The 26,066-nt window shown below is 42.7% G+C and overlaps 2 protein-coding genes across 5 annotated transcripts; both read right to left on the bottom strand.

Annotated features, from left to right (window-relative positions):
• Positions 1 to 96: 96 nt before the first annotated feature.
• phldb3 (pleckstrin homology-like domain, family B, member 3) lies at positions 97 to 18,230 on the bottom strand. 4 transcript variants are annotated; one of them, XM_028426123.1, is made up of 16 exons: positions 17,762 to 18,230; positions 13,318 to 13,346; positions 10,999 to 11,147; positions 10,793 to 10,903; positions 10,418 to 10,549; positions 9,989 to 10,117; positions 7,425 to 7,580; positions 5,870 to 5,980; positions 4,162 to 4,263; positions 3,989 to 4,076; positions 3,440 to 3,605; positions 2,827 to 2,908; positions 2,306 to 2,455; positions 1,676 to 1,886; positions 1,323 to 1,408; positions 97 to 755 (listed from the first exon to the last, which is right to left on the bottom strand). In XM_028426123.1, the coding sequence occupies exons 3-16, from the start codon at positions 11,143 to 11,145 to the stop codon at positions 621 to 623; spliced, it is 1,806 nt and encodes a 601-aa protein (XP_028281924.1). In that variant the 5' UTR covers positions 11,146 to 11,147; positions 13,318 to 13,346; positions 17,762 to 18,230; the 3' UTR covers positions 97 to 620. The 4 variants fall into 4 exon arrangements, with proteins under 4 accessions (XP_028281924.1, XP_028281923.1, XP_028281921.1 ...); XM_028426122.1 differs by lacking the exon at positions 13,318 to 13,346; XM_028426120.1 differs by lacking the exons at positions 13,318 to 13,346; positions 17,762 to 18,230 and adding an exon at positions 11,742 to 11,871.
• Positions 18,231 to 21,700: 3,470 nt separating this feature from the next.
• Positions 21,701 to 25,413, bottom strand: ethe1 (ETHE1 persulfide dioxygenase). Its single transcript, XM_028426471.1, has 7 exons — positions 24,839 to 25,413; positions 24,125 to 24,269; positions 23,642 to 23,790; positions 23,389 to 23,518; positions 23,149 to 23,238; positions 22,756 to 22,872; positions 21,701 to 22,676 (listed from the first exon to the last, which is right to left on the bottom strand). The coding sequence occupies exons 1-7, from the start codon at positions 25,049 to 25,051 to the stop codon at positions 22,630 to 22,632; spliced, it is 891 nt and encodes a 296-aa protein (XP_028282272.1). The 5' UTR covers positions 25,052 to 25,413; the 3' UTR covers positions 21,701 to 22,629.
• Positions 25,414 to 26,066: the final 653 nt, after the last annotated feature.

The raw sequence follows: 26,066 nt of genomic DNA, 5'->3' as shown, positions 1-26,066 counted from the left end.
CGTCACTCAAAATACAGCATCAAATATATATTCATTAACGATGATTTTTCAACTGCTAATGAATATTTAAGTTGATTACAAAAGAGAAAAGCAGAGTTCTTTTTATGAATAAACATTTAATAGTGCATTCATAACAGTACGTCTTCTTTTTGTTGTAAATCAAAAACCCATATAAATTTTCCATATATAAATAATATTAACATTTAATGTACAATCTATGTTAGCAGGATGTGGACATATTATGGACACCTGATATGACAGTGATAGTCTTATTGCTCTTGTTTAGGCAGTGTGTCCACTGTGTCCTGTTGTAGTGTATTGCTCAAGTGTATGTCAGACCTGTAGTGCTGAACTGTGACCAGCAGGGGGAGGTCAGACTCAAAGAGTTTAAAACCCTCCCGGTAACAGACGTCCACACTGTGCAGGCTAGTGGCCCTCACTCTGCAGTAACAGCTTCCTCCGCTGTGTTCGAACACACACATCTGGCACCACTGCATCTCTCTGCGTCTCACACACACTCATCACAGCAGTTCAGGTTTCAGAATGAGTCCCTGAGGTGGATCTGCAGCACACAGTAGATGCTCAGTAGCTTCATTTTTACAGTCAGGTATGCAAAGATGTCAATAACGGCTGTGCTCGTCTGTTGCTGTGACGATAACATCCATCCAGATCCGCATGGACACTGCATTGGTGGCCACTAGGAAGAAAAGGCGGTCATATGTCTTCACACAAAACGTCAGACTGGGCCGCGGAGACTGAAAGGAGGACAGACACACAAAACATCATGAGTCAGGATGAGTCTTTTGATAACAGTATGCAACAAATAAAGGTTTTTTTAATCTTAACAGTGAAAGTGATTGGCTTGTTTAAGGCTGAATCTCTGTGTATTCTGATATAGTTATATATTTATAATATTTTTAGACTGTTTTTCAGGAGCTAAAGTCAAATAAGTCAATAAAACATGACTACAAAGCAACACATACCTACTTGTAAGACCTGCTTTTAATTTCTAATAATTAAAGAAATTGTTTTTTTTTATTAGTCAGCCTTTTTGAAACATTGAAAGGCAGTAAAATATAGTAAAATACATTTTTGCAAATCTGCAGTTCCTCAAGTCAATCCAAAGAGACCTCCATGTGAAAAACTGATCCAACTCCACAACAAAAATAAAGATGTTTACAGCTTGGTACTATTTTGGTCTCTCATTCATCAGAATTGCACTAAGGCTTAAAGTTATCCATAACTAAGATTATTATAAATACACACTTCATATTATTGTGGCTTCAGAACTATTCCATCCTGAAGTCTTTTCAGTAACTCACGGAGGTGGCTGTTCGTAGATGGTCGTAGTAAACTTCTTCTATGGCCTGGAAGTAGATGACGCCTTTTAGCTTCCTCTCATCACAGTCTGCAGCAAAAGGAGGGACAAGTAAGAAAAAACTGCTGATACCAAACTCATGGAGTGGATATTTAAATGAAAACCTGTATCTTTAGGCATTATAGTAAAATATATAGAGGATAGATGGTGAACACAAGGTTCATATTATCATACAAACAGCCTCACCCCTTTGGTGAGCTATTGTCTTGCACAAGGTGGCTTCTATTCATGCAGGCAAACATGTAGGCTGAGTGAGTACACACACACACACACACACACACCTCCAGCAGGTCTAACCTGTATAGTAAGCTAGCCGTCTGTGGTCCATGTCAAACAGGAACCATCTCTTTTTCCAGGTCTTGACCCTCCCCCCTCGTTTGGTCAGGAAGCCAGCGCAGCGTCGAGACGTCAGGCGCAGGTCTATGCAGCCGGTCACGCCGTGGCCGAGAGACTCCACATGGGCACGCAGGTCAAAGTTGGGGGACAGGAAGAGGGGCAGGCTGCGCTGCTGGGAGGAGTGGTCAAATGGTAAACATGTGTAAGCTCATGATATCGTAAATATGTGTATGTTTTGGGTTGTAATCTGCAGTTTTACCATTTAATGGCAGTAACTTATATGCTGGTTCTTTAACCCTTTGAATGCCAAGCAGTTATTTTCACTTCTATCACTGTTGGCTCTTTATATAATATTTAGATCTAGATTTTTGTCAATACTTTTTTTATTTTGGGTTCATTTTTAATTGAAGCCTGTAGAATAAAGTGGGCGTGTTAAAATATGACTACATAAAATCTTTGCCTAGAGAAAGATTTCATGTTGCATTGTGGGTAATGTAGGAGAGCATGAAGTCAAATGCATGAAATAAAAAGAAAGACTACACTGCCTCTGTATTACTTTAAAAATGTCCGTTGTTTGTATTATGTTCATACCTCAGTGGAGTTGGGTGAAGACATGGACTTTGGTTGCTCCTTTGGTTCTGGCTCTGGTTTTTGTGGGGTTTCTGGTTCTGATATTTCTATTCTAGGAGAGCTGATCTCTCTTTGTCTCCTCTCCTCCAACAGCAACAGCCGTCGCTCCTCCTGAGAGGCCGAGTACACAGAAATAAATAAATAAACAACCTTCAAAATATGTGATTTTCACAGTTACACAATTAAAATGCAGCTGAAAGTATTTACAACAGATTCTCGGATATAATGAGTCCACACATCTGGTCAATACAGATGCTGAAATTGTCTGAATCTCTCAGTCACATGGCTGCACATTCTTCAGGCTTGACCCTCTGCCAACGCTGCAAACATGCATTACAAAAATCCACACATCTGCTGGTTGTTTTCTTGGACCACCATGTGCAGGCTTGTGTGGGTGTCAGGGTTCAGACAGCCATGTCTAATGCAGTGTGTCGCTGATGATTAGAGGTGTCAGCTAACGTTTCCCACGACAGGTGACTCACCCGCTCTCTGAGCAGCCGCTCTCTCTCTGCTTTGGCCTCCTTCAGTTTCTTCTCAATCTCCACGAGATCCAAAAGGCACGGGCTGGAAGAGGAAGAGGAAATATAGACATTATTCAAAAGAGGGATCCCTGCTTAAAATCAAAACAAGTCAAAGTCCATGCGGAGCTGCAGACATTGGCTGTAACATTTGGTCCATTTCCCCTCCCTGACAGCAAAAAAACTTCTTAAGCAGTTACTGAAACTTTGCCCAACATTTTGGGTGCTCTGACTATTTTGTCCCACAGAGAAAGCGGCTTTCATTGTGTGGTTAAACAATCTGACAGAGCATATTTTATTGCCTTGTCAGACTCTGTTGCAGCAATGTGTGTGTGTCCCCAAACCTAAAAACATAACTTTATTCACAGCAATGTCTGTGTAACCAAAACAAATGGTGACCATGGGAAGTGGCTTCAGTAGGAGAGTGGTGGTTTTCATGTGGGGTAAAAAAAAAATAGATGGAAACATTCTGGGATTAATGCATGCCCATGCAAGTGACCTACGCAGTATTCCAGTAGGAATTTATGCCACTTTAGTTGCAGTGAAGCCGCTCATAAGGAGCAGGTGTAAAACTGACCTGGCAGCGCGGGAGCTTGTTGCACTGTTACAAGGGGTGTGGAGCCCGCCGCCATTGCTGGTCCCCAGTCTGTGTCCGCTGCTGTGTCCGTTGCTGAGTCTGTGCGAGGGGGGCGGGGAGGTGAAAGCCTCAGGGGTCTGACAGTCAGGAAGAGTCCTCACCAACCCTGAGAGTGTGAGGGTATGAGGAATGACAATATGAATCACAGGTAGCAGTTATCACGTTAAATCGAAGCTTTCAGTGAAAACAAATGCCACACAGGACCGGACATGACTTTTTAATGCAGGCTAGTATGGATGGCGATATATTACTGTAGAGACTCTAGCTTGGGCTTCTCCGGCTCATCCGGTTGGTACAGTCCTTCCAACGTAATAATAACAACCTGCCAGCTACACTGACACACCTGTGATTTGACTAAAAGGGAGGGAGCTGAGCAAACAGACTAAATGAGGACATGAGTACAGAGAGAGCGTGTTGTATTGTTCTATATCACAAAACTCTAAGCTTGAACAATCAACAGTACAATGAATGCAGAAAAAGAGGGCTGACCCTGCACAGAGAGCGGCCTGTCGCTGAGTCGGTTGTGGCGGTGAGAACTCCGTCTTCTGGGCAAACTGGTGGATTCTTTGCTTGGTTCCTACAAAATAAAAGCATGCAAACATCTTGACTATAAAGTAGATATTTGAATAATGCTGCTGTATACATGGTGATGAGCTGCATACCTGAGGAGGCTTGTGAACGGTCAGAGGAGAAAGTGACATCATGCAGGGAGTTGAGCCGGTGATGTTCGACCAATCAGCTAGGGGCTTCTTCTCTTTGACAACCTGCAGCACAAAATTAAATGTCGCACATACCACATCTGTCTGAGAATGAAAACACCAGGAGTGATCGTAATGAGTTAAAAATTATCACTGCCTCACTATCTTTCCCCTCCCTCCCTCCCTCCGCTTGACTCACAGACACATGAGCAATTCAGTCACCACATGCTTGTCCACTCTTTAACCCTTATCTGTCTCTTTCACTCCATGCTGACAGGGAACAGTGTGAACAGTGAAAACATTTCCCTACTTTCCTACACATCTCTCTGACATAAACTACATTTTCCATGCAGCCATACTTTAGTCATACACATCTGGTCATGTTGTCCGACACCCTCTTCTCCTCTGTGCTCCCTCCTCCTCCTCTCATTTACAAGAGCATACGACCTGAAGCTTCATTGACTTTTAACGCCTCGCAGATCAATTTGAGCTGAATTCTTTCTGCTTACCGCTCACCAGACAGGATGTGAAACTTCTCCCAGCGTGTCTTCTCTCACACGCCGTCATGTGCGCACACACATACGCTCACAAGTGAGGCACCCTCCCTCAGCATTGCTTACTCCTCCCTCCCTCCCTCTCTATCGCTTCCCCAACTCCAGCTTGTGTTAAGCTCTCTCGCTCACTCTCACTACCCCTCTCTCCACATGTCTGATTGGCTTCTTCCTCATTCAGATCTTGTCTCGTGCTCATTTTAGCTCACAGGGCAGCACGTTTTTGTTAAATAAGTACAGAAAACAGATAGCAGTGTGTGCCATCTTCTAGCATGGATCCAAGTGGTTAATTTGCAGAAATATGAATTTTCCTTGTTGTGTGGTACAAAGGTAAAATATATCTTCATGTTAAACACATTATCATAGCACATGACAGTACATCAGCTTGAATGAGTATTTTTTTGGCCTCTGGTTCAAAAATGGAAAAGCACCACTGGTGAATAAGCCCAATAATACTGCTCTGTTTGGACTTGCCATTGCCCGGTAATACACCTGGATTGTCTTGAGATTTTATGAGATTACAAGCTATGTGTTTAACCAATCAGCACACTGTGAGGATGTACTGGTTTATGGACATTTCGCAGGTAAGATGAGGTCATAAAGTCATGTAAACACTACTGATTTTTATGGCCTTTTATGTGCATATTTTCCTTACACATACATTCTATATTTTTCTAGCTGATAGTGGACATTGACAGACTAATGCTTCATTTATTCACCGGCTGAGTGAAAGCTAGTCTGTTTTCTGTTCAGGGCTGTATATTCAGATCTTCTTCTTTTTCATGATTCCTTCCACCCTGACAAGATTTCAGAAGAAATGAACCTCACAACCTCACAGTCCATTTCTGTGTAGGACACTAGTACCAGTCCTCATTTTTAAGCGAGCATTAAATGCTTACAGGATCACTCAGTTAAAAACATACCACAGGCTACATAATATCATCAAAATTGGAATTTGAGAAATGTTTAAAAATGGATGACATTTTCTTGGGTTGGCAAATAATTTTGTCTCAGACTGAAAAATTAGAACAAGACAAGCAAACAGGAGTTGTTTTTTAAATGCTTGCTGTAAAAAAATGTAGTGAAAGTGAAACATTTCAGAGACTGAATGCAGCTCCTACCGTGTGAGCTGTGTGGACGAGTTCCCTTTTCTCCTTCCTCAAGGCGTTCAGCTCCCGCTCCTTCTCCCTCTCCATCTCGTTCAGCTGTCTCTCCAGCTGATAGACTCGGTCCTTAAAATTCAGAGAAAAGTTCCCATCAGCGTGGGCAGCCATATGGTTTCTGCTCCTCTGAGGAAAAGTCATGTGCTGATTCATCTGGCTGGCACTGAGTTTACTTGATTTTTTCATTAGACTGTGATGTAATGTTGAGTAAATATCCCAGATGTCGTGGTGTGTGTGTGTTTCTCTGAGTGAAGGCAGGAGCCCTCTGCTGAGCCGATCCCTTCAGCCAAGACACAATGCAAATCAAATGTCCATTTTGCAAGTTAAAGAGAGGCACAAGGCAGCAGGGCCGAGAGTGTAACTCAAAGACAGGACGGACTGATGGACTGAGCAACAGACAGACAGACAGATGAGCTGTCATCTGCAGCAGAGGCCACAGTGCAGCTGAGTCAACCAGCATCTCTGTCACACAATCCCAGCCTTCATCTCTCACTCCGCACTCCTCCTCCTACATACTGCAGCTAATTGAGGAACAATTCAACACTATGTTTACTACATGTCAAGCACAAAAAAGACACATGTGACTGGACCTATGGACACATGAGACCATGACCATCCCTTACAGGCAGAAGATTTGTCATAAGGGTTAAATGCTTTATAGTGCCCATAGACGATGGCTGTATAATAACCACACTGTGCCATGAAATGCTTTGCAAGTACGGCTTGACATCACACACAATGTGTAAATCATAAACTACACAAGGTACCAACGTTTTAACAGTTCAATGCTCTCTCTGGTGATACTGTAAATTTGAGATTTAATGTGCAAGTGCAAACATGTACCAGGCGTCAGGTGTACTTATCATTTTAAATCAGCCATGATTGTGCAGCGTTTAAAACTTTCCAAATCCCTTCATGTTTTTATCTTTCCATCCTCTCTGCTGTCTGTCCTCTTCTTCCATCTTTGACTAATGACGGCCTCTGATGTAATTAAGCTCCCTGTATGTAGTCATGTGACAGAATCAGACTGATGCTGTGAGGTAAAGAGTTCAAGTTTGTGTCACTGTTTGAGGGGGGAAGTAGAGGGGGCCAGTCTGTACCTGTACTTACAACCATAAGCTGTTAATCTGGATACATCTGTGTGTGCAGAAAAAAACCTGTCAGGTTTTTGTGGAGTATGAGGCACTATAGTTTTGGTTTCTGGTCTGGTACTGACTTTATTCAACTGTGAAAAGAAGATAACAAATTTCAGCAAACTCCAGGTTGAAGGTTGTTTAAAAAAAGTCAGCACAAAACTGCAGCAGTTTTATATTGTTCACAGTAAAACAGAGGGACAATTTTACCAACTTTACCAGAAATGGGTGTTCCTTTTATTTTGTCCACCTGCTCTGACATCACATGCCTTCCCTTTGGGGGAACTGGCTTGTGACATGAAGCACATGACATATTGATAAGCTACAAACCAGTCAGGGAGCAGCTGTAAGATACCCTCTCGGGCTGTCGCTCTGTTTACCTGTGCAGTGCTGACTGCAAGCTGCTGGCACGAGATCTCCTTCTCCACCTCTCCGTCCTCCTCATCATCCTCCTCATCGATACCACTCTCTTGCTCCAGAATACGAAACTCCCAGTCCTCAAAGGCCCGGGCTGCGGCCTCCATTGCCTCTTTCTCCTGAAATAAAGACAAAACTCAGGATAAATAAAATATTTAAAAAAAATAATTGAAATTTGCAAATGAACAGAATTTTGTTAGGTAGATAATGGACTAGTTTCTTCTAGGTTTCCCCATCTCCATTTATCTTGTATCTTGTCATTTCCTAAGTGTCAAATAACTGTAGTGCTTCATGTGTCCACATGAGGGTGGCTCTAAAAGTGTGAATCCTGTGACAAAATGTCCAACTTTACATGTCAAATATGATAAAAATATCTTCATAACTTGGGGGTGCAGTCACTGAGCAGATTATTGGCTGGTGCTTTGTTGGCACTCTCCTATTTCAGTGCCACCACATTCAAAAGCACACTTTTTAAAATGGACTATAATTTCAATGTAATTTAAGCAGAATAAACTTAACGTCCAAATTATTTTGTAGACAAACAACGTGATAAAACGTGTGTTTTTTTGCACAAAAAGTATGCAAAGAAGAAAAAAGAGAGCTAATTTATAACAGACTTTTAGTTTGATGTTTCAGATGCTGCAACAACAGCTGTAGTGCAGATTCAAAGGCCTGACTACACACACTGAAGACATCAAATCGCATCTAAGAATCTTATTTGATGTTTCACTTTCTGTTGCAACAGAACAATGAAAGAGTTCTGTATTTAAAAATAAAGTGCAGGTGACAGTTAAAGACTTCCTTTTGTCATGGTAATACCCACTCTAACATCACCAGGCCCTCTGCTTGGGGGTTTCACCATAAAGCAAGGTGCGCCAAACCAGTTTCTGAAAAAGCTCTTTCCAAATATTTCTGACATGTTCCAACAGACAGTGATAACCTGCCGCAGAAACCTGTCATTATTAAACACAGAGCACTCCCCCCATCTGGTTCTGTCACATTCAGAAGACACATCCTACACACCCGAAACACTGACGCGTCAGGCTGAACAGGTATTGAGCAATCGTGACAGTACGATTGAGCGATGTTTAACACACCCTGTATCTGACACACTCTGTCAGGCGCCTGAACTGCACGCCAGGGATCAGTTTCAGATTGGAAAGCTGCCATCATTTCTCAATAAACAGTCAGTCAATCCTCAGCATGCCAGGATACAAACATTTTGTGCTGATAAATGAAGATGTTAAATTGAGTTAAGTTTTATCCTGACAATTTGTAAACATAAATAAAAAAATTCTATAATCTTATGTTAAGCCACAGTGATCAGTTAGAATGTTAATCTTTAGAACTTTTCACTTTCAGGCACACATGTTTATCATTATAAGCCCCACATGCTGTGCCTTGCTCTTCCTCAGAATAGCTCAGGCTGTCCACACACCTTCCATGTCAAAATACATGCACACTTTTATAGCACCATGTAATAAATAAAGCACAACACAAGACTACCTGATGCATGCTCTACAGACACTTTAGACATGCTGCTACATTTTCACACAGCCTTTTCTCTTATTATGATTCATTAGTGCTGCTTTTATAGCCTGGTGCTGTTCTTAGTGCTTTATGGTCTGTTAGCACATTTTAATAAGCGGGTAGAAGCTAAACTCAGTTTGATTGTATATATTCCTGTATATTGTAAAATGACATTAAGGAGTCACTCCTTTTTTCACTGTGCTGAAAAAAATGACTTTTGTTCGCCTGTGTTTCTTCATGCAGTGCAGCAACCTCCTTGTGCACAGGTCAGGGGTGTAGTTTTAGCATGGACGGAGGTGGACGCGTCCCCACCAATGTCCAGCGATTACTAAATTGTCCCCACCAATAATTAGATCCCCTTCCTGCCGTCCTACCAATAAACATCCTCCTATCATTGATCCTACCCAAAGCCCTTGATATTCTGATTCTGATTGGGTTACATCAAGAGCTCTGGTCCTACCATAACACATATGGCCATGTGATTGGCTGTGCCTTTCCCTGCTGTCATGTGTAGCTAAGTTGGGTGGCTGTGCCAAAACACATGCAAGACAGTGATGGCGAGACAGTTGTTGGAATCTTAGGTCCTCACCGATGTCAAAAGCAAATCTACGCCCGTGGCACAGATAATCTGTTCACTCTGGTGACCACAACATTAAAATGATTTTTTAAACAAAGCTGGATGTAGAGTCATCTCCTCTATGTTGGAAACATTTATAGTGAAGTGGGTTCTTGCACACAGACATCTAAAAGTGTAGGTTGTGCTGTTTATTTGAATATGCAGCATACAAAAAAATGGGATTTTATAATTTTTTGTGAACTGAAAATGGGTTAAAATATTACTTTGCAGACGTTTGCTCAGTCATCACAATGTGAGAACTGTGGTACAATAACATGTGACAGGCATCAGGACAAAGCCCTGCTATCACTTTTTCTGTCCAAATTAATTAAAGTGATCAGGCCGAGTAATTCGAAGTTGAGACAGTGTACAGCCACTTGCCTGCTGCAGCTGCAGTGTTAGCTGTTCTCTCTGGGTCTCTGGCTGGCCAGGAATCAGCTTCTCCTTCTCCTCACACCTCCTCTTCAGCTCCTCCACCCTGTGTCTCTCCTCCTCCAGACTGTCACGCTCCTGCAGTCAAAGAAAAGCATTTAAAAGCTCTTAGAGAAGAGAAACAAATTTCCCAACAGGAGACAAAACAGCTCCGTACTTGTGTGTTTAACACCCGCTAATCATTGCATGGGAGCTGACTTATCACTGACATGATCTTGTGTTGACGTTAGCAGACCATTACTGATCCTAAACTTTGTCCTGGTGTGATCCTATTCCCAGCACTCAGAGATAAATATAACATCCACCAAGACAATAATTACTGTCTTCTAAGAAAGAAGATGATTAGCATACATTTAGATCAAATAGAGAGTGTGTTACCTTGTGTGTGTTTTTGCGCCTCCCTCTCTGTCTGGCCTCCTGCTGCAGCGCCTGCAGCTTCAGAGTGTGTCTGTGCAGCTGGCTCTTCTCGGTCTGCAGCTCTCCCTGCAGCAGGGCGATCTCCAGCTGCAGCTGAGTGGACAGAAGACGCCAGCACGCTGAATCATACCGACCAGGCATTGAGCAAGTCAGAGATATGCATTCCTTTACCGTGACTGTGATGATGGGGCGACTTCAGCAGATGTGCTTACACAATCTGTCTTTAATCAGATTATGGTTTTGCTTGAAAGAAAACTAAACTTGTATTTTCCCTTTTAGTTTCAGCTAAATGACTGGTGTCCCTCAGATGTGTTGACACATCTGGGTCATGCTCACCTCAATCTTCAGCTCTTCTTTTTGCTGGTCGATCTCTGTGATTCGCTGGTGGAGCACAGAGGGTGATGACAGGACTTTGAGTGAGCCTGCATCCAGCTTTTTTACAGAGGACTAACACAAAAAAAAACCAAGAGCAGACACAGTCACCACACACAACCTGCAGGAGGATTCTTCCTTCTTCTTACAGCTTCACCTCCCTCACTCACCTTCTCGCTCTCTGTGCTGCTGCTCTCTGTGTCCGACTCTGCCCCTGAGGAGGCGGGGCTCTGACCTCCAGCCACCCTGCTGATCCACGGCGGCCGCAGACCCTGCTGCCACTGGCTCCTGGAGTTTTCCATGTTATGTTGTGGCATTGCTAAAAAGTTACAACAGAGGAGACCCGTCAATAGGAGGAGTAGTAGCAGCAGCAGGAGGAGGAGGAAGGGGGACTTTGTGGTGAATATTGTAGTAATCTAATCTGTTGCACGGTTGAAGGCATATGAGGGATCAGGTGACGGCTGGTTGAAGGGATATCACAGCTGAGTAACACAGCGTAAGCACTTTAAAAACACAGAAATCCCCTTCGCCTTCCAGAAAACAGCCCAGTGACAGAGAAAACACCTCTGAGGAGGAAGCAAAAGTGAGAGAAGGATTCAGGATGTGGGTGGTGTTGGGTGGTTCAGGCTCTCTCAGTGTAATGAACTGCTGTTATAGAAGCAGTAGATCAGAACAGACTTTGAAGTTGTGTTGTATTGTACGTTTTTGTTTCATCTGTCACATTGATGTGGGTATAGTGTTTACAATGTACTTATAGGAGTCAACCTAAAGCTCCACAGTACATTATTATCCCACTTTCTTTGTTCCATTCTGCCCTTTCACCCTGGTCTGTGTGGTCTGTCTTTACACAAAAACACTCACATGCACAAAAAACAATTTTCTGGGAAAATACTTTCGATCCCTATTGTCCAACCTTTTCCCACCATCCTCCGTTGCCCTCTGTGCCCTCCTCCTCCTCCTCCTCCTCCTCCTCCTACCCCTCTATTCAGACCCATATTAGGCTGCGGGGAATGCAGTCTGAGTGGAAGCATGGAGATAAATATACAGCTGAGATATGAGTGAGGGCTTCCAAACGACGACTGGCACACTGACATCCAGAGAGAGAGAGAGAGAGAGAGAGCACTGAGAGAGCACTAGTTTGGATGTATCATCTATGGTCATGCATTGATACAGTAAAATCTTTCATTTTATTTTTAGTAGAAAACGTCCAACATACAGAAATAAGCTACAGAACATAGCATCATGTATATAATATATAAAAAGTAATAGTACAACATTAAACACGTCAGGTGGTCTGGATAAACCATCACAGGCTAAATTCAGCCAATCAGATCGCTCCCGCTGTCGTCAAACAGTAAAAGCTGCTGACTTCTTTTGAAAAGCGGGCAGACAGCGCCGCAAACAAACATCAGTGCAAACATGCAACCTCTAACTAAAGTCCAGTCATACACTATCATCAGCAGAGCAGAGAGGAGGGGGGGGTGAAGTCCATGTCTTCATGTAAACACAGCAGTTTGTGCAAAATGCCACAAACATGAAGCTGAACAAACACATGCGTAGATACATAGGGAGAAAGTAATAGGAGCAGCGAAATATTCAGCAGGGCACAGTTCAGCCTGAGAGCAGATCAAAGAACAAAACGCTGTTTTGTGCCCAAAATAATTTGAGTTGATTGCAGGGAGGGGAGCGCCTCTGGAGAATAAGATAGCAGCACAAACGGAGACGCAGTTCAGCATCCAGTCTGCTGCATGTGTTTGTGCATGTGTTAACGAGTGTGTGTGTGTGTGTGTGTGTGTGTGTGAGAGAGTGTGTGTTATGTAATAACTGCCCAGAGAACACAAGACATAACCTTCGACTCTCAAACCAGCAATAACCAGCAGTGAGAAGCTCAACACACAGGGAGGAGAGGAATGCTGCTCACCATGTGCTCACATCAGCAAAGACTTATCACTGTGAGGCTCCACTGAAGCTCCGGCCATCTCCACTCACCTCAGCTGTGTGTTTGATCTCAGCTAATCCTATAGAAGTCACTCAATACAGTCAGTGCACCACGACATGAGATGTTTATCTATTCTCTCATTCTGAGAACATGTGGGGGATTGATAAGACTGTGACCTGAAGTAGAAGCAGTCAATTAAATAATAATTAACAAATAAACTATGCACATTCCATTGTCAAAATATTCCTCACCTCTGTAAACACATTCATCTTGGACCCCCAAGAGGCGACAACATCATTCTCACCGACTAAATGGTGACCCCCCCCCTCAGCCCACCTTCTTCATCATATGGAATGGTTAGTAGTCTGAATGTGCCAGATCGGGTTGGCTATGGAGAAACCCAGCTCTGTAACTATACACTATCAAAAAAGGGCTCCAGTCTTGACATCAATCAAGCACAAATTCATTATCCCCACTGTGATCAACTCAAATGATTTTGTACAACTTTTATTATACATGCAGTTCTCCTACCTACAAACTCTAAACAGACCTTGATGTGTGAAATCAGTGGAGTTCCCCCTGTAAGCGTAAAGCAGAGATAACCTGATTACATCATCGGGGTTATTTTTCCACACCCACACTGTTAAAAATCACACAGTTGGTGACAAGAAAGCATCACAGACTGTTTAAATGTTATATACCATCCATATAAACAGATTCTAAACTGAGGCAACACAGTCTGAAATTGCCTTGTCCCTGTCCGGACCCCACTTTTGACACACAACTAAAGGGGAAAGTGGGGCTAAGCATTGTATACACAAAACCATAAAGTCAACAGCAGCTATATTCCAACAGGACAAAAGAGCTGTGACGACAGCACGCTCTGTGTGGGTGTGAATGCTGATTACAGCCTGTCAGTGTGCGTTCAAAGCAGCAGAACTATAGGGCAAAACATGTCAGACACCAAGCTGTTGGTACAGTACAATGCCAAATGAATCCACAGAGGCCGGACTCAGGGGTCAACTCAGGTCAGGTGTTCAGTTGAATCATACAATAAGGCAGGATTAAGTGAAACAGACGCATCATGATGCACTTTGAATGCATTCTTTACAATCTTTTAATGAGTGACTAGATAGGGAGCTGACCCCGCTCTTATCCCTGGTCACTCTGCGCTACAAATGTAAACAACACAGACAGTGTGTGTGTTAGCTCAGTGGCTTTCTATTTCGGCATCATTTGAGAAACATGACTCTAAAATGTAGATTTTCTTTCACACTTCTGCTCACATTTAAGTTAAGTTCATCCACAGCTGTTTGGACCTGATTTTTAACTTTCTTCTTAGTCAGCTTTATGATCCAGCACAAAAACTTTGTAGCAATTAAATAAAAGCAGATCCTCTTGTGGTTGCTGACTTTAAAGGGGGAAAAAATAAAACCGTAAAACTCGATTTAACATGACTGTCATGTTAAGATTTACACCTCACAATCCCTTTTAGAGGATTAGGACATAGTGAAATCTTAACACACATCCAGTGTAACCTTGAACTACACTGTCACAGTCTACAGTTCACCTCTTCGTACATGACTGCCTCTCATCTGCAGAGGGAATAGGACCGAAAGCTCCAGAAGGAGCAGGACGGGTCACATATTCTTTTTATTTGCCACAATTACAGGCTGTGCTTTCTGTTCAATAGCAGGCCTGACATCATCACATCACTATCTTATGAACACAGTGTTTCCAGAAGGCAGATTGTCATGTCCTGGGTTTTTATTGTCAATAAAAAAAAGTGGAGACACAGATGTCTCTCTGCAACACTTCTGCTCTCATTTAAGAAGATGAAGTCTGGTTGGAAAGTGTTTGCTTTTGTGCTAAAGTGCACCAACTGGCCAACTAGTCTGTGTAGTAGAAGTAGGAGTGGTTTTCTAACTTGTTGTCTGCTGTGTTGATGGACAGGTTTGAGTCAATGAAACACAGTGACAGAAAGCAGGATTAACAAAAGAGGAACCAGATAGAGTTTGTTTTTATGATTTGAGGCGCCTCCTCCGCCTGTCGCCTCAATTGTGTTGCCGAGGCCTTGATGAGATAATCTAGTTTATCTAGCAGGTCCATCATACAGGTTGGATTCTGAAAGGTTTCTGTGCTCTAGCAGTGACCCACAAACACAAGAGTCCATGTGCAGACAAAGAAACAATACCAGAATAAACAGTAGTGCCCTCCTTCCTGCAATAGCTCTTTAAATGTAAGTAAAAAAATTCTATTTGCTTCCTTAAAGCACTACTGCCATGTTTAATGACCTATCCTTGCAGTCGGGCAACGTGCACACAGTCATGTCACAGATTACGCTCCGTGTGGACTACCCTGCAATGACCTCTGGACCTGCTGCTGGCTCAGCGCCAAGGACCAGAAGCTGTCATAGAAGCAGAGCAAGCTTGTGAGCAGGAAGAGCAGGTGAGAGGAGACAGTCCTGGCAGTCACCCAGCTGTCATGATGTGACTGTGACAATAAGGGACAAATCCTCCCTGACACCTGGGTAGCAAGGCGTATGACAACACTACTAAAGCAGCTAGTCAAACTGAAACAGGCTGATGAACACTCATTAGAGCTGTATAAGACTGTGGAACGTTGCAACATTCCATCTCTGGGCTCTTGTGTATTTTTCTACATTCCTGTGGAAACATATGGCTGATGAGCTAATGTCAGTATGAGGTGTTTAGCAGTGACTACAATGGAAGCTTTATAAAAAGAAGATGTTTCAGGAGACCAGGAGATTTTTGTAGCTATGCATGAGCACTGCGAGCATGTTGCCAATGCCTTAATAACACGGTTTACACAGCATTATTGAAGGGTATATTTGGTTTCCATGTCCATGTTAGAGCCAAAACCAGCTTCTACTAGTGTCTAATCTAAATCAAAGAACTAATCAAAGAGAAAAATGATTCCATTAAAGGCTGCTTTTGAAAACAGCATCACTGTCCCATTTAGATTTTCTCTTAGATGCAGCTGAGAAATCCAGATTTTTGAAACCTGGCAGTAAATAAACAAGTAAAGACCACACAAACAAACATATCCCAGGACTCCTTGCACACTAGTTTTGTTTTCAGGTGTTACAGCAGACACTGCATGGCTATGTATGTACCCAAGTATCAGCTAAAGCTGATTGGGTTGCTAGGTAACAGGAGAAGCTGGAGATGCCAACAGGAAGTCCTACAAAAATCAGTTCAATGTGAAATCTTTAAAGATCGTTCATTTGTAGTCCGCATCCTTCACAGGATGCAGCCGCCAGATTAAAGACACAACATACAAGCTGACCAGAATGCAACACAGCCACATTACATGTACCACAGAAAAAACAATGTCCACGTTGTTTTTCTCACTTAATAATGATAGCTACATGCAACATGAGGTCTGTTCTCAGGAAGATGCTAAAAGGGACAAATGCTTACATAGCTGTGACACAGTTCAAGGGCTGCACATAGAGGTGCTACTTGCAGGCAGGGCAGGCAATAGCTTGAGGCCTCAGGTCAGTCAGGGACCCCATTAATCACTGCCCCAGCATCCAGCCATGTCATAAGTAATCTGACACCAAACAATTCTTCATTTGCTTTGTGGCTTTCTTTCAGAAACATACAACACTTGAAATGCACCAGTGAGAAGAGTTTTGCGGGGTGCCATTAGGGGGTCTTTTATATTGTCACTGCAAACTTCGTACATTGCCATTGCTGTAGGTTAGAGTGTGTTGGCCCTGGGAAAACGGCCTGGGGGCCCACGCACTTGCCTGCCTTTCCTGCTGAAGACTGAGCATGTATTCAGAGGTATTTAATGGTTCTACAAGCTTATGGGTCTGTCACATATACATGATGTTAACAGAAATATATATATATATAAATAAAAGTGCAGTATGCACTGCATACTCCTCTGTATCTCCTCTGTATGCACTGCATACTCCTCTGTATCTCCTCTGTATGCACTGCATACTCCTCTGTATGTCAGTGTAATCAACAGAAGTGTGACCTTTAAAGGTCACAAAGGTCGACCTTTTGATGATCCTTCTGTATTTTCTGTTTTGGGTCAGGCGTTGGACAGAAGGCTGATTTAGGAATGGGACGGTCTCCGATATGGACCATCAGACACAGATAATCACAAACTTCTGCAGTGTGGTGCTGAAATAATTAAAAAAATCAGATTTTCCTTCAAGTGATTCATCACGAGCAACTAATAGCTGAAATTCAAAACATTTGTCGGTGCTTGAACTGTAGAGCAGAGTTTGTTTTTATTGTATTAATTTTAACTGTACGGCAGGAATCTATAAGCATAAACAAGACCTGCCACTTCTGTACTGTGTGCCAACACCTGGCATCAGCGCGCTCAGAGATTCCTTTGGCCAGAGTAAATCTGTGGGAATCATGATGCAAGAAAGAGTGATCCAGTAATAAGAGCCTAGGACATGGAGCTCAGACACAGATTTGTCCAGAGGCGGTCAAAACAAGACAGTGTGTGAGTGTCTGTGTGTAAGTGCGCTGTGTGTGTCTGTAAGAGACAGAGGGGGAAAAAAAGCTACAGGCACAAGTCCCCAGACAGCAAATCATCCGCATCTTTCCACAGAATCCTACCTCAGCCTGCACTCCCACCCACTCTGTTTACCCTGGAAGTGCTGATGGAGGGATAAAGAGAGTAAAGAGGACAGGAGAGGTGTCCCAAGGTCAGAGTAAACACAAGGGGAATCTGTATAAACTGCACTTATTGTCACAGGACGAGAAAATTTCACAGATGGAACTCTGAAACTCCTGCATATGCAGGTCACATGGTGGGATGGAGCATTATGAAGTGTAACAATCCAAGCGAGGAGGCAGATTTGCTTTGAATGTGAGGAAGCTGTGGCCGGTTAATTCCCCTTTTGTTGTGGTGAAAGTGTAAAGCAGCAGCAGCAGCAGCATGTCAGAGTGTGAAGCTGTTCGTGTACAACGATCTGAGGAAAATAAACACACAACTCTTACCTGTGAGTGCTGTTCCGGGTTATATCTCATAAGCCTTCTAATTCATAACATGGTTTAAAAAAAATCCGAACAAGCAGAGAGGAGGAAAAAAACAGCGAAGCGTCACTTCAGCCAACTTTTTAGCTCTTTCACTTTTGCGCGTAAAAATTGCTTCGATCTCGCCAACTTGATTGCTGATGACTCCTATAGACCACTTTATCCTCTCCTTTCTGCCGGTTTATCTCCACCTGGTGTGATTGGGTCCCTCATAAGTAAAAAGTGACAGATCGGTGTGAGCTGAGCGGCGCCTCGGCGTCAAACAGGTGAGCTGGAAACACGCGGAGGAGGAGGAGGTGGAGACCGACGACGGAGGCGGTAACTGACTAATAATAGTGTAAACGTTATTGCTGCTGTGTAGTTCAGAATCTAATACTGCACATTTACTGCTAAGCACAGTTCTCCACTGTGGGGCTGCACGGACAGCAGAGAGAGTTTCGTGCTTTCTATTCTGGGAACTGACGCGGTTTTCTCATTGTGGAGACATCAAGGCTCTGTGCCAGAACACTGCGCTGTTAAAGGCTGCTTAAATACTTTTAAAGACACGCTCCCACGGGAATATTATTATATCATAATGATACATGGGGGAGTCAACTTCTAAGGTCATTGTAACTTACTGCATGGCCGGATTAACCCCTTTAGGGGGGCCAGGGGCACAAATGTGTCATGGGGCCCCTGCTGACCACAGCCTACACCGAACAACCACAGCAATACATGGAGACTTTGCAAATTTTGAACTTCTTTCAGACAGTAAAACAGACAGAGAATGCAGCTCCACCTCTGTCCTTTGTTTAAAAGTAAAGATGGATATCTCACTCAGGGCGCTGCCATCTGGAAAGACCCTGAAGCTCTCGGAACCAAAGACTCCCAGAGAGATGTGAAGCTTTGCTGCTCCCTCCTTTGGCCAACAGTAACTAGTTGATCAGTGTGATAAGTATGAACTAAAAAACATAAAACATTAGTGTTTCCAACATGGAGGTGGGGTTTATGACCTATACTGCAGCCAGCCACCACCACCAGTTGTTTTGGTCTCACTTGTCACTTGGCTGTCATGCCATCTATCTTTATATGCAGTTTGCCCCAGAGCTCCCTATTCATTAACCTGTATCAAATCTACCAGGTGACAAAAAATAAATAAATCCATCATATCTGGACTCTGGAGCTGTGTTTGCATTTTTTTGCATACTCTTTTCAGACTTTATAGTTGAACTCTGGACCTCCACTGCTACACAGGGGACATAAGGGCATAAGTAGGAGGAAGTGGCCAGCACAGTTGAGAGTCATGCAGGTGCAAATCTTGCACTGGGCAGGGACAGCTGGTGGAGTTACTGTGTGCAGCAGCCAGATTGGATGGAGGTGCACAAACATATGTAATTTTATGGGAAAGCTTCAGGCCACACATGGAAAAAAAGAAGTATTGGGTACAAATTTCATCAATGCAAAAAGAAACGGTGAAAAAATAAACAAAGCGAGCAGGATGAAACAGACGTAACATAAAGTGTTTACATGCCAACAAGTGGTTAAAGTTTGACAGTGTGTAAACATGCAATCAATGATTTATATTATCCCCATCAGCTTGTCTGTCTGTGTATTTTTGGCGCCACAACCTGCATAAGATCAGCTGGCAGACACGTCACGTAACATCATGTGACTTCTGAGGAAGACTGCAGGAAGTAGTCGAAACATGTCAAGTCAAGGTAAAACACAAGAAACACTGGTCTGACTAAAAAGAATTCTATCATAGTTCATTGTCTGTCTGTGTTTTTGTGTTTGAACTTTAATACTCTTTAATACTTTAATACACTTTAATACTCTAACCAGTTGCTTTTAGTGGCAACAAGTGAAGTGCATTGTGGGTGTTGAAGTTTTATTACCTTAATGGCATAATAGAACTACATCTGACTCTGTTTCATCATTATAAAATCATCTCCCTAAAGTCAATGGAAACGTGTTTCCCGAATAACATTGCCATTAATCAAATTATGTAACCTCTAATCTTATGGAGTAGGCCTGGGACTTCTGGGGCCTTCTGACAGCTGGAATCTTTACCCATTTGGTAATCCAGCTTTTCAGAGTACAGCCAGGACTTATAGTTGAAACATACAACACAAAATGTGTAGTCACAGAGATGTTAATGAACCAGATTCCACAGTTATATATGTGCCTGTGAAAAAGTGGTCGCTACTAAATCATGCTGAACATCAGATTTTAGTGTGTGTGCAACACAGGTATGACATTAAATATGATGATAACTCTATGAAATCAAGGCAGTTTGACTTACTGTTACAAGCCTTGTGATGTAAATGATTATGTACACACATGTATAGGTCTTAGTGCACTTGTACGTCTTATACTGATCTCACTAGAGATTAAAATACCATGCAGTATTACAGTCCCCATAAACCTGCTACTGAGCACCACAGCAATGCATATCTAATGTAAACACACTGTATTATTATTGACATAAAAAAGCCACACCTTAAACTCACGTCAGGACTGAAGTTCCTATAGGCTAAATCTGCTGTCCTCACTCAGGATTTTATCATCCAGCCCAGCCTCTTTACAGCTCTTTCTGAATGACCTGATAGTGTAATAGATTCTTTCCAGTGACATGTGCCCGGTGTGAGAGAGAGCAGGCAGCAGGCCCACGGTGGCGCAGTGTAAGAGCACTACTGAATAGAAAGCTGGCAGATGGGTGACACAGGCTGTTAGAGGACAGCTGGCACATCACTTCTAGAAAGACAGGACTGTTTTATGTGGAAAAGCAACATATCTTCCAGCTAACCGCCTGCTCTGAATGAAAGAACAATGCAAGTGACTGTCAGAGAGTACAGTAGGTGAGGCAAAGGGGTGTGTTGTTTATCTCAAGTGCTGACAGAGACAGCTGGTAGATAGTGTGTGTGTGTTGGCTGGTAGTATACTGTATTAAATTGCATGAGACCAGGCAACATCCACCAGCCTACAGATAATCTTTTCACTACTTTCATCTATTCTTAAATTTAATCTTTGTGACATCGATGTGTGTGTTTAAAAAAAAACCTTGTAGTCTTTTCATTGTTATAACATCAAAGATAAAGATGGCACAGGTGCTGCGACAATAAGAGGTGCAGCTACATGGAATTGGAGACACAAACACAATGGACATGACAATATTAGCCTTTAACTTTAATAACTTTATAACCTAATAACTTTGACATTTTGGTGATAATGTGCAGTCTTTCCTTGAATTTAAAATTTTGCACAGTGACATCATGTATGCAGCTTTTGTTTTATGTGTGGGAAATTGATAGCAGTTTATTTTTATATATTCACACCTATGTTTGTAACTGTAATATTAACTCCACCATAGAAGACAAGTTTTGCTCGACATCAACAACCATCATGTCTTCTCTGTAATGTATGTTTGTTTCCCTCTCTCTCTCTCTCTCTCTCTCTCCTTCATCCTCTCTGTCCTGTCTCCCTCTTCCTCTCCTCCTCTACCCGGCCGACTGTCAGCAGGAAGGTTCTCCTTATGAACCGAGTCCTGTTCAAGGTTTCTTCCGTCTCTGGGTTTCTGTGAAACACCTTGAGACAATTCTGATTGTAAAATGCGCTATACAAAAAAATTGTAATTGAAAATGAGTTAGACAAAAAAAAATACTAATTTAGTAAAACAACTAAGTTCTGGGACTACAAAAATGACCCACATCACTCTGAGTAGTCTGATACAAACGTTATTGACTTTAGATACTAACAAACCACACAAACATTATTGGTACCAGTTTCTGAAGTGGTCCTGGTTTTCCAAACTGTGTAATAAAGTCTAATTCTGCATTTGGGTTATATGGAGTCGATTGCCATGTTGTCAACTTGTTTACATTATCAGCATGCTTGTGAGCCTCTAGACACTGTACAGACACCATGTCAGATCAGTTTGTATTTAATGTCCATATTTGTACTAGAAGCAACAAATCAGAGCTATTAAAACACCCAGTTTTGAACTTCTACGCTCTCTGTTATATATGCATAGCATACAACCACAAGCTGAGAGAATCCTGACATCTAGTGTTCACTGTTTGACCTTAAAGGCCTTAAAAAGCAAAGATGACATTTTTACCTGGTTTAAAATCCTGGCACAAGTAAAAAGATTCACTCGAAAACAGTGTTATACAAACATGTTGACATCAGCACCACCAAACACACCTGTCTGATGAGCAGCTAAACACAAGATGAGATCAGCACATACAGGAACTTCGGTGGCACTGACACCCATTTTATATGTAATTGAGATAATAATACACATTTCAACACCCTTGGCAGATAAGGAACAGATGACACTGTAGAATACAAACTCACATTGCACAATCCCTTCTCTCGTTAGACTTTGAATGCAAATAGTGTCGTTTCATTTTCCTGCTATGCAAAAAGGCCGTGGCCGGCAAAAGTCTGAGAGCTGTGTGTGTGGAGGAGGGGGTTGTGGTCTTGGCTAGGGGGGTCCGGATCACTGAAAAGGCCATGTGGAAGAATGCATTTGTCTCATTAAAGCTTTTATGAATTTTAAACAAAACCATGAATGGAACATTCCTATCTGAGCTTTCCTTTTCACTATTTCTGCAAATTACACAGTAACAAAACTGGGGGGGGGGTTTACCCCTCATATATAGAACTGATTTCTAACAGTTAAAATATGATTTTAATGAATGAGTGAATTTAATGCTGTGTATCCACTGGAATTCAAATACACATTATACCCTGACATTCCAACGCACAATAATGCACATTATGGTGAATGTAGTTAAGTCTGTGATGATGCAGTTGGTTTGATTAGAATCCTCTCTATTGCAGCGTGGTAATTAAACTTCGTGCACGCCACAAACCAGATTAGCAGGTACTGAAATATCTGCAAAAGAAAGAAAAAATATGGAGATGTGATGCACATATTCTGGATTATTTTGATGCTCGAACTTTAGAAGTCATACCTATTTTTGACGGCTTGGGTAGATTGAGGTTGTTCATGATTTTCACAAACTCCTCCTTGCTCTTAGTCAAGCGTGGGTTAAACTTGCGTTCCTCACCGACCGTAGAAACAGTCCTACCTGACACACAAAAACAGAACCGGGTAAATATCTGTCATCTTTGAGCTTCTGATTCTTCTCTTGAAACTTACTGATCAGCTAAAAGTAGAAAACAGATTCAGAGTCAAAAAGCACAGAATAATGTATGTTTCTGTTATGTTCAGACCTTTTGAAAAACAAAAGTCTCTGTTATGCATCAGTAAATAAAGCCCTAACTATCAAGTTTCAATCCTAGAGCCTAGAATCTGTTTGTGTTTAAACACAACACAAGATGTAAACATTCAGCTGCGTGCCGACCTAAGTAGTCGTGTGCTGGGTAGACCAGGCAGTGGTCCGGCAGGGTGAAGATCTTCTGGTAGATTGAATCATAGAGTCTTTGAGGAGAGCCTGAAATAGAAAAAAAAGATTAGACAGTACAATACCACCACCTTGTGGTCATCTAGTAATATTACAAAAATAACAAGTTTAACTTTCAAGTTTTATTTGAAATAATGGATTGATATACAAAAAACAAGGAAGCAAAAAGTGAATGTCTACCCTGCTGGAAGTCTGTCCTGCCACAGCCTCTAATGAGCAGAGCATCCCCAGTGAAAGCCATGCTCTGATCACTCATCACCAGAGTTGTACACCCATCAGTGTGTCCTGGCGTGTTTCTCACTGTCAGACACTTCAAGAGGACAGAGTCAGCTCAGGGCCTGCTCAGATCTTTTTTTTAATTATGCAAACGTAGCTATAATGTAGTTATTACAAGAATACAGGGAGGTCCAATGGGGGTGCTAAATAGTCTTACGTGTCTTCCAAATGTAATCTTGTCTCCCTCGTCTAGATGAATATCTGCAGAAGCCCCACTGAATTTGGAGATGGCACTCTTCAGTCCAACCAGCCGTTTCTTCATCAGCCCCGTGCTTGTTATGTGGTCCGCATGGCAGTGGGTGTTCACTATTATAATAATTTAAAAAAAGATAGTACTGTAATATAAAGCTGCAATGAAAATAAAGAGATTATTTACAAAAGATAAGGCCATTTTCTTATCAGTATGATGAGGGTTTGTGTACAGCACACAGAATATTACATACAACGTAATAAATGCTACGTAACGGATAGAGCTGCATTTTAATCTGCCTGTTAAACTAGCCCCTGACAAAACAAATGAATAATTTAACACAAAATATTAAATTAAAAATTAATTTTACTGGACTTCTTTGCTGTGATCAGAAATACCAGACCACAGTCTTGGTGCACAAATTCATCACGGCCCCAGGGAAACATCTACCTGCCACCGTTAGATTGAGTCCCAGCTCGTCAATGAGCTTCAGGTCCCTGTCAATGGTCTCCAGCACGGGATCGATGAGGACAGCCTCTTTGGTCTCCGTGTCTGCCAGCAGGTAGGTGTAGGTGCTGCTCTCATGCTCAAACAGCTACACAGGAGAGACAACAGTGACTCAGCAAAATAACAACAGATGTCACGTGATCCTTTGACAGCGTGTGTTTGTGGAGTGAGACTGGTGTTTACAAGTAAACACTTTAAATTGAACCACAACTCAAAATCTAGTTCTTCTTAGGGACACTTTTCATACAGTGCACAAGGTAAAGTATTAATGGCATAACGTGTTTAAACTTTCTATGACGAATACAGACTGAAGGCTGCAGAAACAAAACAACGTGCACTCTAATCAGATATTTAACAAAACACAGACTGCTCCTGTAACAGTGAAGCAGCCATCATATTACAGTATGCAGTCATCCAGTGTCCTGTACTGTAAACACACTAAGCAGGCTGATAACAATAATGACCTGCTAACTTAGAGATCAACATGCACAACCCACAACAACAAAACCAACAGCCTAAATTCAACATTAAACGTAACTTAACCATAATTTAATTAAGCTAACGGCTAACTTCGTATAGCTCACTTCCTGCATGTTATAGGTTGTTGCTTATTTGTTAAAAAAAACACCATAAACATGAGCAAAAAGGTGGACGTGCCTGTCTGAAGAGCAGTCCTTGGACCACAGCCATCCTGGTGCAGTACGATCTGTTGGAAGCTTGGAGCGGGTCGAGTCTGGTACTGACGCCGGGACAGAAGCTCCTGTCCTGGGTTGCTGCGTAACTCCAGCCCTGTGTGTACGCGCAGCAGCGTCGCAGCGTGAGAGCCAGAGCCCGCTGGGCTGGCTTGACTCTGCCTATTACCGAGCACATAGTCGTTCGTTGCTGAATTCCAGACCTACACAACGAGATAATTATCTCTGGTGAGACGAAGCGCTTTGAGACAACAGCTCTGACGTACGCCTGCACCGGAAAAGCCGCGCCGTGCAGTGTGCAGCCGCCTGCGGCAGAGACGGTCAGATTCCTCACAAGAAGCCCAGAGTTCAAAGTCGTGTGGACGCTCAGCTGTCATCTCGTGTGAGCCGCAGCGGCGTCGCCCACTTTTACAGCTGCTCCGGCTGGAGCCATGGCCACGGAGCGGGTCAATGAGCAACGAAACGTGGCCTTATCCCGCGGATCGCTGGAAGTTAACTTCCTCACGCGGGCGTCTCTCTCTCTCTTGCGTAGTCTGAGACACGCACATGCGCGTTTACGAGGCGCGAGCACGCGCCGTACACACGAGTGAAACCTGCAGCAGCAGCGTACGTGACTGTTCACACAGACAGGTCCACTCACCGGGAGCACGGTGAGGGCCAAAATACAAATGTATAAAACACATTCTCCCCCAGGGACACTGTAATGCATTTGAATTAGAGTTCTACTTTATTTTTTCTGAATAATTATGGGTCACACTATATTGTTATTATACTATATTATTGTTACTGTTTATACCTTATTTTTCACAAGTTTTGCAGAAGTAACAAAGTAGGACTACTTTACTACTGTACTTAAGTATTAAAAGGCCGGATCTGCACAGCACGCTCACTGCATCCTTTTGTCTTAGATTATCATGAACCAGATCTGACCCATGGATCTGATCATCAGCTGAGTGAGGCTGGAGAACAGTAAAGTGCTGCTGCCACCTGCTGGACATGTTGCATCTGCCAAACTTGATGGCACAGCAGAGGTAACATTCAGTATCATTAGGGCCTGAGCATGGAGTGCTGCTAAGCCCTGTTGGAACCCTTAGTGCCATGGCTCTGCAGCTGACTACAAGCAGGTTTGGTGGAGCTGGCTTGTCATTGGATGATCAAGCTGCTGCAATGACAGAACTATATGACCACTGAAC

Source organism: Parambassis ranga, chromosome 16 (genome assembly GCF_900634625.1).
Source record: "Parambassis ranga chromosome 16, fParRan2.1, whole genome shotgun sequence".
NCBI classification, from domain to species: Eukaryota; Metazoa; Chordata; class Actinopteri; family Ambassidae; genus Parambassis; species Parambassis ranga.
This window is presented reverse-complemented; position numbering and strand designations above follow the sequence as displayed.